We start from the raw sequence: 18,509 nt of genomic DNA on the forward strand, positions 1-18,509 counted from the left end.
CCGTGTACCATGGGCACAACGTGTGCAATGACAGAGGCAGTAAGTGCTGTGTACCATGGGCACAACGTGTGCAATGACAGAGGCAGTAAGTGCTGTGTACCATGGGCACAACGTGTGCAATGACAGAGGAAGCAAGTGCCGTGTCATAAATAAATCCTTTTTTCTTCTTTTTTCATTTGTTTTGTCAGAAGTATAAAATGCAAGGTTTGATTTTTAAGATTAGATTGCGTTTATTATTTTTTTTGTTAATATACAATTCAAAAGGAATAAAAAAAGAAATAAAATGACACTGTATTTGACTATATCAGCTGCTCAAGCAAGAGGCCTTTCAACAGCAATGCTTTCCCTCGATGCAGCAAAGAATGTGTTGCTGCCTGAGGCCTGCGAATGAATACACATCGCCCACGTTCCTGGAGAAGGCCCGGAGTAAGCGGGTGCTGTAGCAACGGCTAGCATGTTGGCCGCTGTCAGCATATGAAAACAATACATATGTCACCAGCACACCGCGGATCCATAGTAATTGGTCCAAACCTTTATTGAAGCAATTTCATCACAAACAGTGTCAGTGCGACATTTCAAGACCATGCAGTGACATGCCTGACAAAGAGGTCCTGCACGACACTGAAACCATTGCTAAACGTTTGGATCAGTTACTGCGGCTCCATGGGGTGCTGGCTATGCTCTTTTCTGAACACAACACCACACCTTAGTGGTAGCATATCTATTCACATGCTTAGGACACTCATACCAGGTACTAATATGGAGGCCTCCACTGCTCATCTCTCTTTGATGCATTGTACCCTTTTTTTAAATTACCAGCATAGAACAAGCAGGCAGATTGGAGATTCTGCCTTTCCTTAGACCTCACTAGCTGTATGCTTGTTTCAGGTCAGTGATCCAAAGTAGGAGCATAGGTGTGGGCAGCCTATTGCATTAGGGTGTGCACCCCAAAGCTCCACAACACATATGCGTTTGACATATTTATCACCCACTCTATCCTGAAACAATGGAAGGAAGGGAGAGCAAAGGAGCACATAGTGGACCCAGGCAACAGAAGGTAGAGGAACAGGGAAATGAGGGGTGGCATATATTCATACCAATCCCCTATATTTTCCTCCTGTGGCAGCTGACTGTTGAAAAAATGGAGAGGAGGAGAAGCCTACTTTCAGCTGCTGCAGGAGGAAAATACAGATCAGTGCCACTAAATTCAACCCCGCCACCTCTCCTGTCCAGGTTTTGAGGGTCGGCAAGGAAGGATTACCTGTCACCTGGCCACCATTACCAGGTTGCCAACCTCAGGATTAGGGTGTGCCCTGGCACACCCCTTGTGCACGCCTATGGTACTGAGGCATTTCCACACATGTCCGGTTCTGATGCATTTTTTGCGGCCCCCATTACAGACCTTTACCTGAAAGAAAGGAAGTACCTATTAGGCTCTTCATACACTGGGACCCCTTGGAAGGAACAAACGCGCAGGAAACAACCCCACCTGAGTGACCAACCCCCCTCTCTCTCTCCTTTATTTGAATGCTGCTTACCTTACAGCAGTAAGGTAAGAAGTTAGTACACCTACGGGTGTTACTCACACGGAAGACCCACTATCACTGAAGGCACAGTGCCACTTGCTGATACTACAGAGCACCTTTACATTGCACTCTGCACTTTGGATTCAGAAAAGCCTCTCTTTCTGTGATTCATCAGCACCTCCGCCGATTTTTATATGGACTCCCTTTGAATCTAATGCCCTATACACACAAGCGTAATTTCCGCCAGCAAAAGTCTGAAGTGAGCTTTTCATCAGAAATTCTGACCGTGTGTATGGTCCATCAGACTTCTGCTGGCGGAATTTACTCCAGCAAAAGTTTGAGAGCAGGTTCTCAATTCTTCCGACGGAAAAAATTCCTATCGGCAAATCCGTTCGTCTGTATGCAATTCGTGAAAAAAAAATGCATGCTCGGAAGCAATTTGACGCATGCTCGGAAGCATTGAACTTTTTCCACGCCTGGTCGTAGTGGTGTACGTCACCGCGTTCTTAACGCTCGAAAGTTCAGAGAACTTGTGTGACTGTGTATGCGAGCGGAATTCCGTCAAAAAAAAAAAGTTTTTTTCCGACAGAAATTCCGCTCGTGTGTACAGGGCATAATACATACTGTGTATATACACTTATATACTGTATATTGGAAAGTTACATATTTTATTCACTACAGACACTTGTTTTAGCACTTATGCACTACTGGATTTATTGTTTACTTATGCAAATCTGCACTTTATTGGATTGATTTATTTGAAGCTAACACACAATATACATTTTTAATTTATTTAGATTACGGTTTTACTTTAAAAACTTATTTGGGAGCGCAACACCAACCAATGATTTTTTTCTTATACTTTTCTGTGGGTAGTGTTTGACCCTCACGTGTCTGCAGCACCTTTCGTTTTTTTAGCTACTTCTCCATAGTAGTAAGGGAATACCCATTACACATGTCCAGAAGGAGGTCAGCACCAACAGCCTTTGAATTGCTCTCAAAATAGGTTTCCTTTAAAAGTGGTTGTACACCCTGCCGTTTCTAAAAGGGGTCATGCTGCGACTGGCGACTCTGGCCAGTTAGTCACAGAGCCGGAGTTCGCGGGTCTGGAAGGAAGAGGGGCGAAGATGGACGTTCGCTGCTAGTGGGGACAACGGTGACATCGCAGGCTTCGGTTTCAGGTAAGTGACACATAATGGGCTACTATGCGATGCACAATAGCCCATTATGCTTTACCTTTGCAGGGAAATAAAAAGGAAGTATAACCTATCGGGGTTTACTTCCTCTTTAACCACTTCAGCCACAAAATGATTTGCCCCCTTAATGAGCAGGCCATTTTTTGTGATATGGCACGGCACTGCTTTGCTTTAACTGACAATTGTGCGGTCATGCGACAGTGTACCCAAAACATAATTGAAGTCCTTTTTTTTTTACCCACAAATAGAGCTTTCTTTGTGTTTATGTTTGGCGCTAAAAATCAGAAAAGACCAACAATTAAAAAATATTATATATATTTATTTTTTTAGGGTCGTTACTGATTAAAATGTTCGTGTTTAATTAATCGATTTTTAATCGATTAAATCGACTAATTTCAATTAATAACGCATACATTTTTCAGATCACCACCATATATAGTCCCAACTGTAATATCCACAGACATCTCCCCCACTGTAATCCACAGACATCCACCCACTGTAATATGGTCCACATCTCCCCCACTGTATAGAAAGATTAGTGCTTGCTTAGTCTTACCAGAGAAGCTGGCCGAACACGAGCAGTTGAGGCCGGGTGATGACGTCAGCGTGCCGCTCTAGGCTCGCCTAGGCTGCCGTCGGGTGGACCAAGATGGCCACCCCTCCGGGAGCTAGGCCGAAGCCTTTCCTATGGCTGAGGCAGGAGCGGAGCTTCGCGCATCACGTGGTTTGCATATGGTGACCCGTTCGGATCACAGATCATTTACGATCCGTTGCACCAATAGTACCGATCAAAAGAATTTTGATCAATCAAAATTAACAATTAATCGAAGAATTTCCACAGCCCTAATGTGTGTGTGTGTGTGAGATATATATATATATGTATATATATATATATATAAATAAAAAAATTTTTTTTTTAGTATTTATTTATTTTTACATTCCGCTATAATACATATCCAAAAAAAAAAAAAAGCAATAGGCGTATATCGATTGGTTTGCACAAAAGTTAAGGCATCTACAAATTACAGGATAGATTTATGGACATTTATTTATTATTTTTACTGGTAATGGCGGCGATCTGCGATTTTTAGCGGGACTGCGACATTGCAGTGGACAAATCTGACCCAAAATTACACTTTTTGGGGACCAGTGACATTATTACATTGATCAGTGCTATAAAAATGCAATGTAAAAATGACACTGGCAGGGAAGGTGTTAACATTAGGGGACGATCAAGTGGTTAAGTGTATTCCCTGGGTATGTTCTAACTGAAGGGGGGGGGGGATGTGCTTACTGGAACATGACAGAGATCATCGTTCCCGATCACTGGGAACAGAAGATCTGTCACGTCATCTGGCAGAACTGGGAATTGCCTTGTTTGCATAGGCAGTTCCCCGTTCTGCCTCTCGCTGCGATTGCGGGATGCCGCTATCCTCCTTGTACGGACCGACGGTTCGCCAGGACAGCCAACCTGCAACAGTATATCTACGTGAGCTAGTCGGCAAGTGTTTAAAGTGGTAAATTGCCTTTGAAAGCCTAAACCTACATTCTACGTGAAAGCAACATGGGTACCTGCGTATTTCCATTGCACATAGTTTATATTCTGATGGTGCTCTCGATTTCCCCCATGTCTGCATGTCAATCTCCTAGATCAGTGGTTCTCAACTCTCTAGTGCCGTGACCCCTAGATAAAATTTCTCAAGTTGTGGGGACCCCAAACAGTAAAATTATTTTTGTAGCGTGGGTTGTCAGCACCCAAGGCAAGACAAGTAATTTTCAGCCCTAACCCACGGTCATTTAGCGCTCCCCGAGTCCCTTCTACTTGTACAGTATAAAAACCCTTATGGTACATTTTAGGATGCACCACTCTCTTTGTTCTCCTTTATTTCCCTTTTATCTCTCTAGCCTTCTTTCTTGTTCTTTCGTTTATCTCTCTTTCTTTTATCCTCCCCCTCTTTTCCTCTCCCTTCCATGTATTCTCTATTTTTATTCCTTCTCTAAAGCCTCGTACACACGATCAGTCCATTCGATGAGAACGGTCTGAAGGACGGTTGTCATCGGTTAACCGATGAAGCTGACTGATGGTCCGTCACGCCTACACACCATCAGTTAAAAAAACGATCGTGTCAGAACGCGGTGACGTAAAACACAACGACGTGCTGAAAAAAACGAAGTTCAATGCTTCCAAGCATACGTCGACTTGATTCTGAGCATGCATGGATTTTTAACCGATGGTTGTGCCTACAAACGATCGGTTAGGAATCCATCGGTTAAATTTAAAGCAAGTTTGCTTTTTTTTAACCGATGGTTAAATAACCTATGGGGCCCACACACAATCGGTTTTGACCTATGAAACCGGTCCATCAGACCGTTGTCCTCTGGTTAACCTATGGTGTGTACGAGGCCTTACTCCTTAAAGCAGGTGTCTCAAACTGGTGGCCCTCCAGATGTTGTGAAACAAGTCCCATCATGCCTATGCCTGTGGGAGTCATGGTTGTAAATGTCAGCCTTGCAATGCCTCATGGGACTTGTAGTTTTGCAACAGCTGGAGGGCCGCCAGTTTGAGACCCCTGCCTTAAAGGGTCACTAAAGGCAAATTTTTTATTTTTTTTAAATAACAAACATGTTATACTTACCTCCACTGTGCAGCTCGTTGTGCACAGAGTGTCCCCTAACCCTGTCTTCTGGGGTCCCTCGGCGGCTGTCTCGGCTCCTCCTCGCAAAAGCTTTCCACTTTCATGCGAGCAAGCTCGTATGGTGTTAAGCTCCCGTGATACAGCGGTGGGCATAGCTGCTGACTGTATCACTCAGCCCCGCCCCCCGGCGCGCCGCGTCATCCGCTGTGATTGACAGCAGCGCCAGCCAATGGCTGCGCTGCTATCAATCCGTCCAGCCCAGCCAATCAACGAACAGGCTGGGAACCGAAGAGGATCACGTGGATGCGCACGGGACTTTTGAGGGGTCAGGTAAGGAAAGCGGGGATTCAGGGGGGGCCGGTACCGTCGGATGTTTTTTCACCTTAATGCATAGGATGCATTAAGGTGAAAAAACATTTACCTTTACAACCCCTTTAATGGGGGTGGGTGAATTCTGATCAGCCAACTTAGGTGCTCTTGGTCATGGTCATCTGCTGATCTGAGAACTGTAGTGGGGACTTTTAACAGCAACTATAATCACAGGTAGTGTTATTCACTGTGTCTGCCACTTTGTGGTGTCTCGTAGCAGTGACACCTATGCCCAAATCACAAGATTTCCTCCAGCCCCTCCCACTTCACATTCCTCACCTGTCAGCTGATCTCTAGTCTCTGCCCCCCAGCCATGCCGTGAACTGAGTGGGTGGCCGTGAGCTCCAGGAACAGCCCAGCTGGCCAGCCAGAGTCTCCAGGTACAGTCCTGGTGGACGGACGTGAAAAGACTGGGAGTATTCCGGTATTCAGGAACAGCCCAGGATTCGGTGACCCCTGGAAAATTGTAATTTGACCCCCCAGGTTGAGAACCACTGTCCTAGACACTATGGTGTTGCTCTGTCATCCTCCTGCATACAACATGCTTTGATTGACAGCACAAGGGAAGGATGAAAGCGCATGTGGTCAGGCTTTGCAAAAGGTATGCAAGTCAGTGTGTGCCTCCTAGAATGTCCAGCACATGTCCGTTTTTAGGGTCCATTCACACTTGCAAATGCACCTGCAGTTCACTTACATGCGAAAACCCCAGCGGGGGTTCCCATGATTAGTAACTAGAGGCTCCCCTATTGAAAGCGATGGCAAATTGCTGGCTCCCGCAGCCAATCGTTTCCACTTGCATGTAGTCGCTCATGCATCAATCAGCCCTGGACACAGACTGCTTGAGTCCAGAGCCGATCTCTGCATGACAGAATACATGCAAGTAGCCTCACATTAGTTTCAAAGAGGCTGCCACTAGCAGCTAATCGCAGGAACCCCTGCATGGGTTCTCTTATGTAAACAGACTGTGGGTATATTCACCAAGCGTGAATGCACCCTTAGGTTGGCCATACATTACACAATTTTCTTTAGAATTGCCAAAACCATATAATATAAAAAAGGTCAGACCTAAACACTTTAAAATTGTATGCAATCAGGCAGGCCCTTGCACCACATAGCTGAAGGTAAACCTAAAAATTTAACAGAAATTGAACAAGAAAATTGTATAATGTATGGCCAGCTTTAGAGATAGGTGTGCCTATCAGGGAAAAGCTTGTAATGACTACTGCCTGCCTACTGCATTACAGAAGTAAAAGGAACATAACTGTATTTGGGATTGATGGTAGAAATATAAAGTGCAAAAATCAATACCAAAAGGGGGTCTATGAATGGTGAAAACCGCACGCCATTTAAAAAAATAAAAATTATATTATATCATACACAATACCAAGGGGGGACCTCTGCCATACAATTAATTCCCTTACATAGGATTACATCTGATGTGGCACTACTTTTCTCCACCAGATATGTATCAAAAATTGGAGATGCAATCTCACTTTAAGTTGAATTCCTTTACTTCAATCTTCATGCATATAAAAAACACCCCCAAGAAAATGTCCAAATTGGGCCCAAAGTGTCAATATTTTGTGTGGCCTCCATTAAATGTCCTTCGTCTGCTTGTCTTCAACAAACTGTTTGCAGGGTTTCTTTTGCATCTTTAGAAGAGACTTCCTTCTGCGACAGCCATGCAGACCAATTTGATGCAGCGTGTGGCGTATGGTCTAAGCACCGACAGGCTGACTGCCCCCCCCCCCCTTTCAACCTCTGCAACAATGCTGGCAGCACTCATACATCTATTTCCCAAAGACAACCTCTGGATATGACGCTGAGCATGTGCCCTCAACTTCTTTGGTCAACCATGGCAAAGCCTGTTCTGAGTGGAACCTGTCCTGTTAAACTGCTGTATGGTCTTGGCCATCGTGCTGCAGCTCAGTTTCAGGGTCTTGGCAATTTTCTTACAGCCTAGGCCATATTTATGTAGAGCAACAATTTTTTTCAGATCCTCAGAGTTCTTTGCCATGAGGTGCCATGTTGAACTTAACACACCTGCTTCCCATTCACGCCCGAGACCTTGTTACACTAAACGAGTCACATGACACGGAAAAGGGAAAATGGCTAATAGGGCCCAGTGGTTTAGACATTAATGGCTGTGTGTTGAGTTATTTTGAGGGGACAGCAATGTTATACACTCACTACTTTACATTGTAGCATCGTGTAATTTCTTCAGTGTTGTCACATAAAAAGATATAATAAAATATTTCAAAAATGTGAGGGTCTATTCACTTTTGTGAGATACTGTGTGTATACACACACACAAAATGTGTATATATTATATATATACATATATACACACACACACACACACACACACATATATACACACACACATAATTTTGTATTACATGTATCGGAGCCATTCATAAATATATATTTTTTTTAAAGGGGTTGTAAAGGAAAAAAAATGTTTTCATAATAAGCATCCTTTACCTGCAGACATTCCTCTTTTCACTTCCTCATTGTTAGTTTTTGCTCAGAAGTTGCTCTATTTCTTCTCTGTTCTGTTCACTTCCTGCTTGTCTGATTGTTACTCACCACCGTGAAGGGAGGCTTTACTGCGGTGGTCAGTGTCGTACTCGCCCCCTCCTGGGAACTACATCTGTGCGGCATTACGCTCTCTACGTGTTAGAGACTTCAAGGAGGTGTGAATTACTGGGCGTGCCGCAATTCATACTGGGAAATGTAGTTCTTACATGAATGAGAGCCGCAAACCAGGAAGTGAATGAGAGAACAAACTAGAATGCCAGAGGTGATATAGATGAAGGAATTTAATAGGTATTTACTAGTTTTTTTAACAGAATCATTACACTATTCTGTCTGTCTACCTTGCAGACATTCATTTTAGACAAAAAACATTTTTCCTTTACAACTCCTTTAAGCTTACCTGTAGCTACCATGGATATCTCCTAAACCTGCACTGTTTAGGAGATATCACCTGTATCTGCATGTGCCGTTACTGTCAGCTCCCGTGCGCATGCGTGGGAGTGACATCATTGCGGCTCCGGCAAATCACAGCGCCGGAGTCGCGATACCCAGAAGTAACTCCAGGAGAGATGTGGCAGGCTGGTGCTGTGTACCAGCACCTCAGCGAGGGCTTCGATCTCAGGTGAGCATTACATAAATGAGCTAGTATGCTATGCATACTAGCTCATTATGCCTTTGCCTTGCAGGTCTTTGTTTTGCTTGTTTTTTTGCGATGCGGGTTTACAACCACTTTAAGCCTGGTTCACACCTATGAAGGTTGCAGTTTGTATATTCCAGGTCCATTTTGTGTTTTATAATACATGCTTTAATCTAGGGTTGTCCCGATACCACATTTTTAGGACCGAGTACAAGTACCGATACTTTTTATCAAGTAGTCGCCGATACCGATACTTTTTTTTAAATCTCATGTGTCAGTAATTTTTTTTTTTACAATTTTTTTTTTTTTACAATGCTTTATTTTTTTTTTAAGGGGGAATGTACAATGTCAGTGTGTTTTTTATTTAAATTTTTATTTTTTACAATTCATTTTTTTATTGCAATACCTTGTTTTTTTTATCAGCCCTGTTGGGGGGGGGGGGGGGGTCTTTGGTGAGACATCAGGGGTCTTAACAGACCTCTGACATCTCCCCTCTGAGACAGGGAAAGGGACTAGGGACACAAAATTCCCCAGTCCCTTTCTCTACAAACTCAGCTGCGCTGAAAATGAAAGGAGAGAGGCCAGCGGCTTCTCTTCATTCATAAACTGAAACATCGTAATCACAGGAGGTTACAATGTTTCAGTTATGTGAATGTACAGAGTCAGTGATCACTGACACTGTACATTCGGAAAAGGTAGGAGCCGGGTTTACTGGCTCCTACCACCACTCTCCATCGTGAAAGATCGAGGGGGGACACGGCGGCAGCATGGAGGGGGGCATGACGGTGGCAGCAAGGAGGTGGGACACAGCGGGGGGCATCACGGCGGCAGCACGGAGGGGGGCATCACGGTGGCAGCAAGGAGGGGGGCATCACGGCGGCAGCAAGGAGGGGGGCATCACGGCGGCAGCAAGGAGGGGGGCATCACGGCGGCAGCAAGGAGGGGGGCATCACGGCGGCAGCAAGGAGGGGGGCATCAAGGGGGCAGCACGGAGGGGGGACACGGCGGCAGCATGAGGGGACACGACAGCAGGACGGAGGGGGGCATGACAGCGGCAGCAAGGAGGGGGGCCACAGCACGGAGGGGGAATGGAGGAGGACACAAGGACAGTCAGCGGTGATCGGTGATTGTAACTCCCCCACCGCACTGATCACCATGACTGTCCAGGTATCGGGTGAAGCATCGGAGCATTTTCCAGAGTACAAGTACTCGGGCAAATGCTTGGTATCTGTCCCGATACCGATACTAGTATCGGGACAACCCTACTTTAATCCATTGAAGTCTATGGAATAAAAAAAACAGAAAAAAGTCGCTGGCCCGTTCCATAAAATGCACAGGTGTGAACACCATCCATAGGAAACCATGTTAAATAGCATGTCATGTAATGAAAATGCACAAAAAAAAAAAAAAAAAAAAATGCATAAGTGTAAGCCTAGGTTCACACTGCTGCGAATTAAAAATCGCGGTAAAATGCGCGATTTTACCGCGATTTCGCGGCCGCGATTTTGCCGCGATTTCGGCCGCAATTTAATGTAAATCGCGGCCCGAAATCGCAAAAAGTAGTACAGGAACTACTTTTTGAAATCGCAGATGCGGTGTCGCACTGATTAGGACAGTGCCATTGCCGACAATTGCCGCCGATTTGAGATGCGATTTGACATGTCAAATCGCATCTCAAATCGTTCCAAATCGTACCCAGTGTGAACCAGGGCTAAAGCAGGTCTAAAACAATCACCTGTAACATTACACAGAACAGACAATGGAGTTGATTTACTAAAATCAGGCTCACTTCGGCATAGAAACCAATCAGCTTCCAGATTTTATAGCCAAAGCTTAATTGAACAAGCTGAGGTTAGAAGCCGATTGGTTGCTCAGCAGACGTCGGCCTGATTTGTGGCACTCTCCAGCTTTAGTAAATAAGCCCCAATGAAGTAAGGTCTGAAAAATCGCGGTGTCAAAGCATCCGAGGTTCTTGAGATTTACACAAACCTGTTTGGATGAGCACAACCCTGGGAAGCGAGTAGTGAATTCTACAATAAACTCTCACTGTATAAAGAACAGACTGGATTGGTTTACAAAAACATTCCTGCATTTGTTTACCGACTAACTGAGGGCATTACAAGAACCGCGAAACCACAAGCATTGTAATGTATGCCAAGACATATATATAGAATATCTAATGAGGAACAGCAATACGTGTTTAACACACACACACACACGCGGCTGCAGAACTACAAATTGCGACTTGACTGTCTCCCAAAATCTTTGAGCAATCAACTATATTACTACACCTGCCGGTAGAAAATCACTGAGGCTGCCACTGCGGACTTGCTACAGAAAATGCTAGTCGCCTGGTTAGACTTTAGTTCTATGCCAGTGCCAGCAAGTATGGAGCATATGAAAAAATAAACTCAGAATTCTTTATCTCTAAACTTGTGCCAGGTCAGCGACTCGTGGCACTAAATCTAAAGCATCAGCTTACCAACCAGGGAAATGGCATTATCATGAGGATTTAGTAATGGTGGCCTACAGGTTTCTCTTATGACAAATTTAAAGTAGTTGTAAACCCTTACACATACCCAGTGAAGCGACTACCCTCAGGTGATAAACAGAGATGAAACAAATCCTCCTGCATAAGTTGTACCTGTTTATCTGTAGTCTTCTCTACATGTGTTTAAAGTGCAGAAAGTTAATATTGGGACAGTGTTGAGGATGGAGAAAATGATCAGCACAGGGGTAATGCCCACAAGTTTGAGAAGCTGTGGGCAAAGTGGTTGGATGTACCGGGTCTGGCCCCGGTGGATTTGGTGATGGATAGGCTACTGGGCATCATTGTTGGGTGAGGTGTGGATTATGATATATGCCAGGAGGGTGATGCTTGGACTGTTTGGGGGGGGGGGGGGGGGGGGGCTACCTCCAAATTATGGATGCTATGTCTGTATCTCTCTCTCTCTCTCTCTCTCTCTCTCTCGAGAGAGAGAGAGAGAGAGAGAGAGAGAGAGAGAGAGAGAGAGAGAGAGAGAGAGAGAGAGAGAGAGAGAGAGAGAGAGAGAGAGAGAGAGAGAGAGAGAGAGAGAGAGAGAGAGAGAGATAGAGATAGAGATAGAGAGAGAGAGAGAGAATCTGTCCCAGAAATGTCGAGGGGACTTTGTATGCCTTGTACCTCTGCAAACTAAATAAAATTTTGTTGGATTTAAAAAAAAAAAAAAAAAAAGTGCAGAAAGTTTGTCTGAGTTGTGAGAAAAAAAGAGGGTGGAGAGCAAAATTTACAACTCTGCAGAGCTCAGCGAGGAGAGCTCTGAGAGCTGATTGGAGGGAAGAAACCCACCTCCCTTCACATGGCACACAGGAACAGAGCTGAGGCGGTCAATCTGCTGGAGGTCTCTCCACTGTCACCTTTTTTTCCTCTTGCGTGTCAGGAAAACGTGTCAGAAATGACTCATTAGCAGAGGAACAAAGCAGCAAGAAATTATACTTAGTGCTCTTAACATATTTCATAAATGAGGTACTTTAAAGCCGATTTCTGGCTATAAACTATTTTTGGCGATTTGCACTGTCATATTATATTAACATGAATGAAGCCAGTGCAATGTGCTGCTGCATTCCCCCCCCCATACAGTACAGTCAATGCCAATGTACAGTTCCAGCTGAAAAACACAGTTTGTTCTGCAGCTCATCCATTCCAAAAAAAAAAAAATCTTGTATTGTTTTCAGTGACTGCAAGAAGTTTGTGATTAAAGCGGGAGTTCACCCGAAAAAAATTTTTTAACATTAGATTGATGCTCATTTTGTCTAGGGCAGGGGTGTCAAACTGGCGGCCCTCCAGCTGTTCCGAAACTACAAGTCCCATCATGCCTCTGCCTGTGAGAGGCATGCTTGTAACTGTTAGCCTTGCAATGCCTCATGGGACTTGTAGTTTTGCAACAGCTGGAGGGCCGCCAGTTTGACACCCCTGGTCTAGGGGAATCGGTTAGTTTTTTTAAAATCAAAACCTGTCGGAAGACGGTCAATCAAATAGGAACGCCCAGTCCCGCAGCCCATACCCGGAAGTGGCGGAGAAGATCGCTCTCTAAAACGGTAAGTACTGCTTAGATTTTTAAAAAACTACCCGATTCCCCTTGACAAAATGAGCATCAATCTAAGGTTAAAAATTAACATTTCCGGGTGAACCTCCACTTTAAGGACCAGTACACACCATAGAAGCGCAGTCCAGATGCTTATCTGTATGCACGTTTTTGATGCGTTCCAGTGTTTTACAGCAGTCCACTGCAGGAAAAATGCAGCATGTTCTTTTTTTCCCCCAGGAACTGCAAGCACTGGTGTGAACTATGGCATTGAAAACCATATAACCTACCTTCCATGCGTTTTTGATGCAGGAAAAAAAAAAAAAGCACAGGACTGCATGTGGTGTGAACTGGCCCTGAAGAAAGGAAAGATTAGCATGTGCATCCACACCTCCTCCAAATCACAGACTAGCTTGCATTAATGAGAATGCTAGATGTTTTTGGAATGGTCGAGGTGCAGAGTGAGTAAGGATGAGCTCCAGCGTGTTCGCACAGAACACGTGCAGAGCCCGTCAGGAAGTCTGCACGGCGCTGCGCTAATCACAGCCAGGGAGACATTTCCCGATCTCTGCAGCCGAGCATCAGGAAATGTCTCCCTGGCTGTGATTAGCGCAGCGCCGTTCAGACTTCCTGGCGGGCTCTGCACGTGTACCATGCGAACACGCCGGAGCTCATCCTTAAGAGTGAGTGACTCACAGTGAGCTGTATACTTCAGCTTAAGAGCCGGTTCACACAGGTGTGACTCGTCAGGCGACTTAGCCACCTGACAAGTTGCGCTCCGTTCTGTACTATGGAACCGTTCTAATAGGAGCGACTCAAGTTGCTCCGACTTAGAAAAAGGTTCCTGTATGACTTCAGGGCGACTTGCATTGACTTCAATACAGATGTAATTTTGCAAGTCGCCACTGAAGTCGTGTGCAGATCGCCTTGCCGAGTTGCTCTGCAAGTCGTGCTGCCCCTGTGTGAACCGAATCTAAAAACGTTAAGTTTCACTGCCTGGAAACTGGTGCTCGCGGCCTGGTCTCCCGGAAGTGGGGAACGATACCTGTCAAAAACAGGTACCTGTTGCCCCCTAAAAAGGTGCCAAACTTGGCACAGGAGGGGGGGAGGAGACAGATAAGCGGAAGTTCCACTTTTAAATGGAACTCCGCTTTAAGTATATGACACTTGAAATCACACCTGAACCGGACCTATAATTGTACAGTACTATTTTGAAAAAACGCACTGCGGGTCGGCCTGCAGATATGTGAACAGGTTCCAAATAAAAGCCGGTTTGGTTCACAGGTCATGCAAATTGGATGCGGTTCAGGATGCATATATGTGACCCAAGCCTTATGTCCCATACACACGATCAGAAATATGTATTAAGGATACTGCTTTCAAATCGTCAGTACAATAATCTGATCAATAGTACGCAGCTTTCGAGAGCCCATCATGACAGTTCATCCGATATTATCCGATCAGACAAGCACAAAAAAAATAAAAATTTGTACGATACCAGATCGCACGTTTTTCGTTTAACCAGTACAGTTGTCGTCCGATAATACGAATACACTACAACACAGTACATCACTTACACATTTTTATTTTGTCGTACAAGAACTTTCTGAACTTTAGTAAACTTCTAAATATTTGATTTAAAGCCCCGTACACACGGTCGGACTTTTGCCCAACCAACTTCAAAATCCGGCACTTTTCGTATTTGTCCGACCGTGTGTACGTTCCATCGGACCAACTTTTTTGGCTTCAATCGGACAAAAAGTTGGGTCTGTGAACGGACCAACTTTCTGTTCCGAAAAGTCCGATTGTGCAAAGTGCGACCGTGTGTACAGCAAACCATCGGACTTTTGGACAAAGTACAAATGCGCATGCTCAGAACCAATGTCAAAATCAACCAACAATAGCAGAAGTTAACCAAAGGGTGGCGGTAAAGAGCAAGTAAAACCACGTGATGTTGGGAAAGTGTTAGAAAAGTTTGCAGAAAAGTCCGAGCGTGTGTATGCTATGGGTGTGATCGGACAAATCAATTAAGACAAAAATCCAAGGGAAATTTTGTTGGATGTCCTACCGTGTGTATGAGCCTTTAGACTAGCATGCAAAAAAAAATTAAAAAAAAATAATTCGTCCAATAATCTCATTGTGTGTACCAGGCACTAGAACAGGGGTGTCCCTCCAGCTTTTGCAAAACTACAAGTCCCATCATGCCTCTGCCTGTGGGAGTCATGCTTGTAACTGTCAGCCTTGCAATGCCTCATGGGACTTGTAGTTTCCTAACAGCTGGAGGGCCACCAGTTGGAGACTGCTGCACTAGAAGCACTGTCCTCCAGATGAGAGAAGCATTATTTTCTTCTTTTATATAGTGCGTCAGGTTTTCTTTCCCCCAAGCTAGTGAAAGGGCGACTTTAATGGGAGTAAATCCAAAATTGTCAATCACATGACAATGAGTAGGAACCAATTAGAAGGCATTTAGGTGTTCGGCTTCAGTGTTTTGGATTTCATTTTAACAATTATTAGCATTTACATCATTTTCCCCTGAATTACCCCTTTGGGCCCATTCACACCCGTGTGTTTGTGATGTAGCTGCATTTTATTTGCAGTTTTCTATGTGCGTTGTAATGCTGTCTGCATGCAGATTTTATTGCATTACTAGAAGGAGCATTTACCAGTCAGCTTGACAGGGCTGGCAAAAAAAACAACACAAATGATGTGTTTCCAAGCATTGCTATAGACCTCACAAACACTATAGAACAAAAACAAAAGAAAAACGAGACAGGCCATATCTTCCAAATTGCACTGCAAGGCAGCCCAGAGATGCGGACACCACTAATTTGTAACGTGTTGCAATGATAGAAAAGGGCTCACTTACACGAGTCCCATTAAGCTGCATGGGGCAGCGTCCCCAAAACGCATAAAAAAAAAAAAAAAAAAAAAAAAGGTAATTTGTCATACAGTTTCATTTCACACCAGAATGTGTTTGTGTTCTGAAAATAAAACGTAGGACAGGATGCATGTTGTAATGCACTACATCAGGGTTTGACAAATTTGCTTGGAATCTAGGAGCCAGCTAAAAAAGTTAGGAGCCAGAAAACGCACCCCGTCCCGACGAGCTTGCGCGCAGAAGCGAACACATACGTGAGTAGCGCCCGCATATGTAAACAGTGTTCAAACCACACATGTGAGGTATCGCTGCGATTGGTAGAGCGAGAGCAATAATTCTAGCCCTAGACCTCCTCTGTAACTCAAAACATGCAACCTGTAGATTTTTTTAAACGTCGCCTATGAAGATTTTAAAGGGTAAAAGTTTGTTGGCATTCCACGAGCGGACGCAATTTTGAAGCGTGACATGTTGGGTATGAATTTACTCGGCGTAACATTATCTTTCAGAATATAAAAAAAAATGGGGTTAACTTTACTGTTGTCTTATTTTTTAATTAAAAAAAGTGTAATTTTTTTCCCAAAAAAGTGCGCTTGTAAGACCGCTGCGCAAATACGGCGTGACAGAAAGTATTGCAACGATCGCCATTTTATTCTCTAGGGTGTTAGGATAAAAAATATATATAATGTTTGGGGGTTCTAATTAGAGGGAAGAAGATGGCAGTGAAAAATGACATTAGAATTGCTGTTTAACTTGTAATGCTTAACTTGTAATACCAACGGCCACCACCAGATGGCACCAGCTCACAAAAAAAAGCCCACCTTCCAAGCCAAGTCGCAAGGACACTATTTCTAGTTGCCATGGCGACCTGGCGCCCGGGATTTGTCGAGCCCTGCACTACATCACACTGTGACAAGACAAGACAAATTAAAAAAAGCGTTGTGTTGTATCATCGCACTGCCCTACCACAGCGCACAGCAGCGGGCGTACGTTACACAGAACATTGGGGGTCATTTACAAAAGGCAACTCCACTTTGCACTACAAGAGCACTTGAAAATGCACTTGGAAGTGCAGTCGCTGTAGCTTGCACATGATTGGATAATAAAATCAGCAGAGCTTCCCCTCATTTCAGATCTACCCCTCAGATTTACAGCGACTTCACTTCCAAGGGCACTTGTGATGCAAAGTGGATTTGCCTTTAGTAAATAACCCCCATAGCGACCACCCGCTGCTGTGAATGGGCCCTTACAAGTACAAAGCAAATAATCACCATCATACAAGTTTGTGACAAGAAAAGAAACAAACCATACCTGCCCCATACGCCTTGGCGACCAGCCAGGCCAGATTACTGGCCACCTTGGCCCTGTTGAAGTCATAGTGATCGAAAGGTTTGATGGCGGGGACTAGGAAGGTCTTCTTCACCTGTGCGTTTTCCGCAACGTCTACCATGGCTGAATCTTTGCGGCTTGCGCACTTTACATGATTGGCATAACGAATGGCGGTCAGTGGAACATTCTACAACACCATGCCAGGCCTATGTACCATCGCTGGCACCCCACATGGATTCCCCTTCTACCGATCTCCTATGACTGAACGATATTTACATCCTATTCTTCCAATGTTGGGTGGTTGATCGGCATCCTCAGCCAAGAGTCTTAAAGGAAGCAGCAGCCAATAGATGGATAGGGGATAAGAGTAGCAATATTGTAGTGTTTGGCTGTAATCACAGGAGTGCAATGATAACACACAAGGTTTGTGCTCTTTGTCAGTGCAGGGTTGTGGAATGTAGTGCTGATCTGATTGCAGAGCTCAGGTGATCATGTGATGAGTGAAGACCCCAATCCTGCCTGTCATCAGCATGCATAGTGTCTCCATACTATGATCAGTTCAATGGGGGGGGTGACCGCCTGTCACTGTCAGTGCCAACAAGCAGATTCCGTGCAGTGCAGCGATAGATCCCCCCAGTAGTAGTAGTAGATCCCCGGTGATCCGGTGTGTAGTGTACGGTGGGCATGCGCACACAGATGATGATTGAGTCGTCATGGGGGCTCCGCTCTCCCTCATTCAATCAGCGCCATCCACACACCGCTCCGGGCTCTTCCCAACCCGCGGTGTCCTCTCGGTGTGCAGGCCCTGCCGGCGCTGGAATTCTGGTTCCGTTTGAATGTATGAGCCCTCCCTCCTCTTCCCCTGTTTATTCCTATCTTCTTTATCAGCCCCCTCCACCCTCTTCCCTGTCTCCCTCCCCCGTTTCCTCCCCGCCCGCCGCCGCTGCGGGTTTTCCTGCCGCACTGGATAGCAGACAGCTGTCACTGCGGCGCATGCGCGGACTGCAGGAGGCGGGATGTGCGCCTGCGTAACTCGGCGGCCCAGTTGGTTGGCTGTACGCCTGCGCCTGCGATGAGGAGAAGATGGAAGCGGTCCGCTAAGTTCTTGTGGAAGAGTTTGGAAAAGTAGAGCGATAAAGCAGATGTTTATATAGCACAGTACTCAGAACTGCTGTGTGCTTGGGGCGGTGAGGGTCTCAGGTTTATCTTTAGCACCATTTTAAGGGAAAGCTATGGTCGCAGCACACTATCGGTTTATATCTCTAGCATTGTGATAGTAATACAAACATGGAAAAGAAAAGGGTAACAGCGCTCTCTGCAGGGACAACCCAACCTATAC

The 18,509-nt window shown here is 45.0% G+C and overlaps 1 protein-coding gene across 2 annotated transcripts in view; it reads right to left on the reverse strand.

Moving 5' to 3' along the window:
* CAMSAP2 (calmodulin regulated spectrin associated protein family member 2) overlaps window positions 1–18,068 on the reverse strand; it is a 149,140-nt gene extending 131,072 nt beyond the window's left edge. For both annotated transcript variants that reach the window (XM_040359857.1, XM_040359856.1), the window contains exon 1: window positions 17,153–18,068. In XM_040359857.1, the coding sequence (XP_040215791.1) occupies window positions 17,153–17,291 (139 nt within the window). In that variant the 5' untranslated portion in view covers window positions 17,292–18,068. The remainder of the gene's footprint in view (window positions 1–17,152) is intronic.
* Between the last annotated feature and the right edge of the window lie 441 nt (window positions 18,069–18,509).

Source organism: Rana temporaria, chromosome 7 (assembly GCF_905171775.1).
Source record: "Rana temporaria chromosome 7, aRanTem1.1, whole genome shotgun sequence".
NCBI classification, from domain to species: Eukaryota; Metazoa; Chordata; class Amphibia; order Anura; family Ranidae; genus Rana; species Rana temporaria.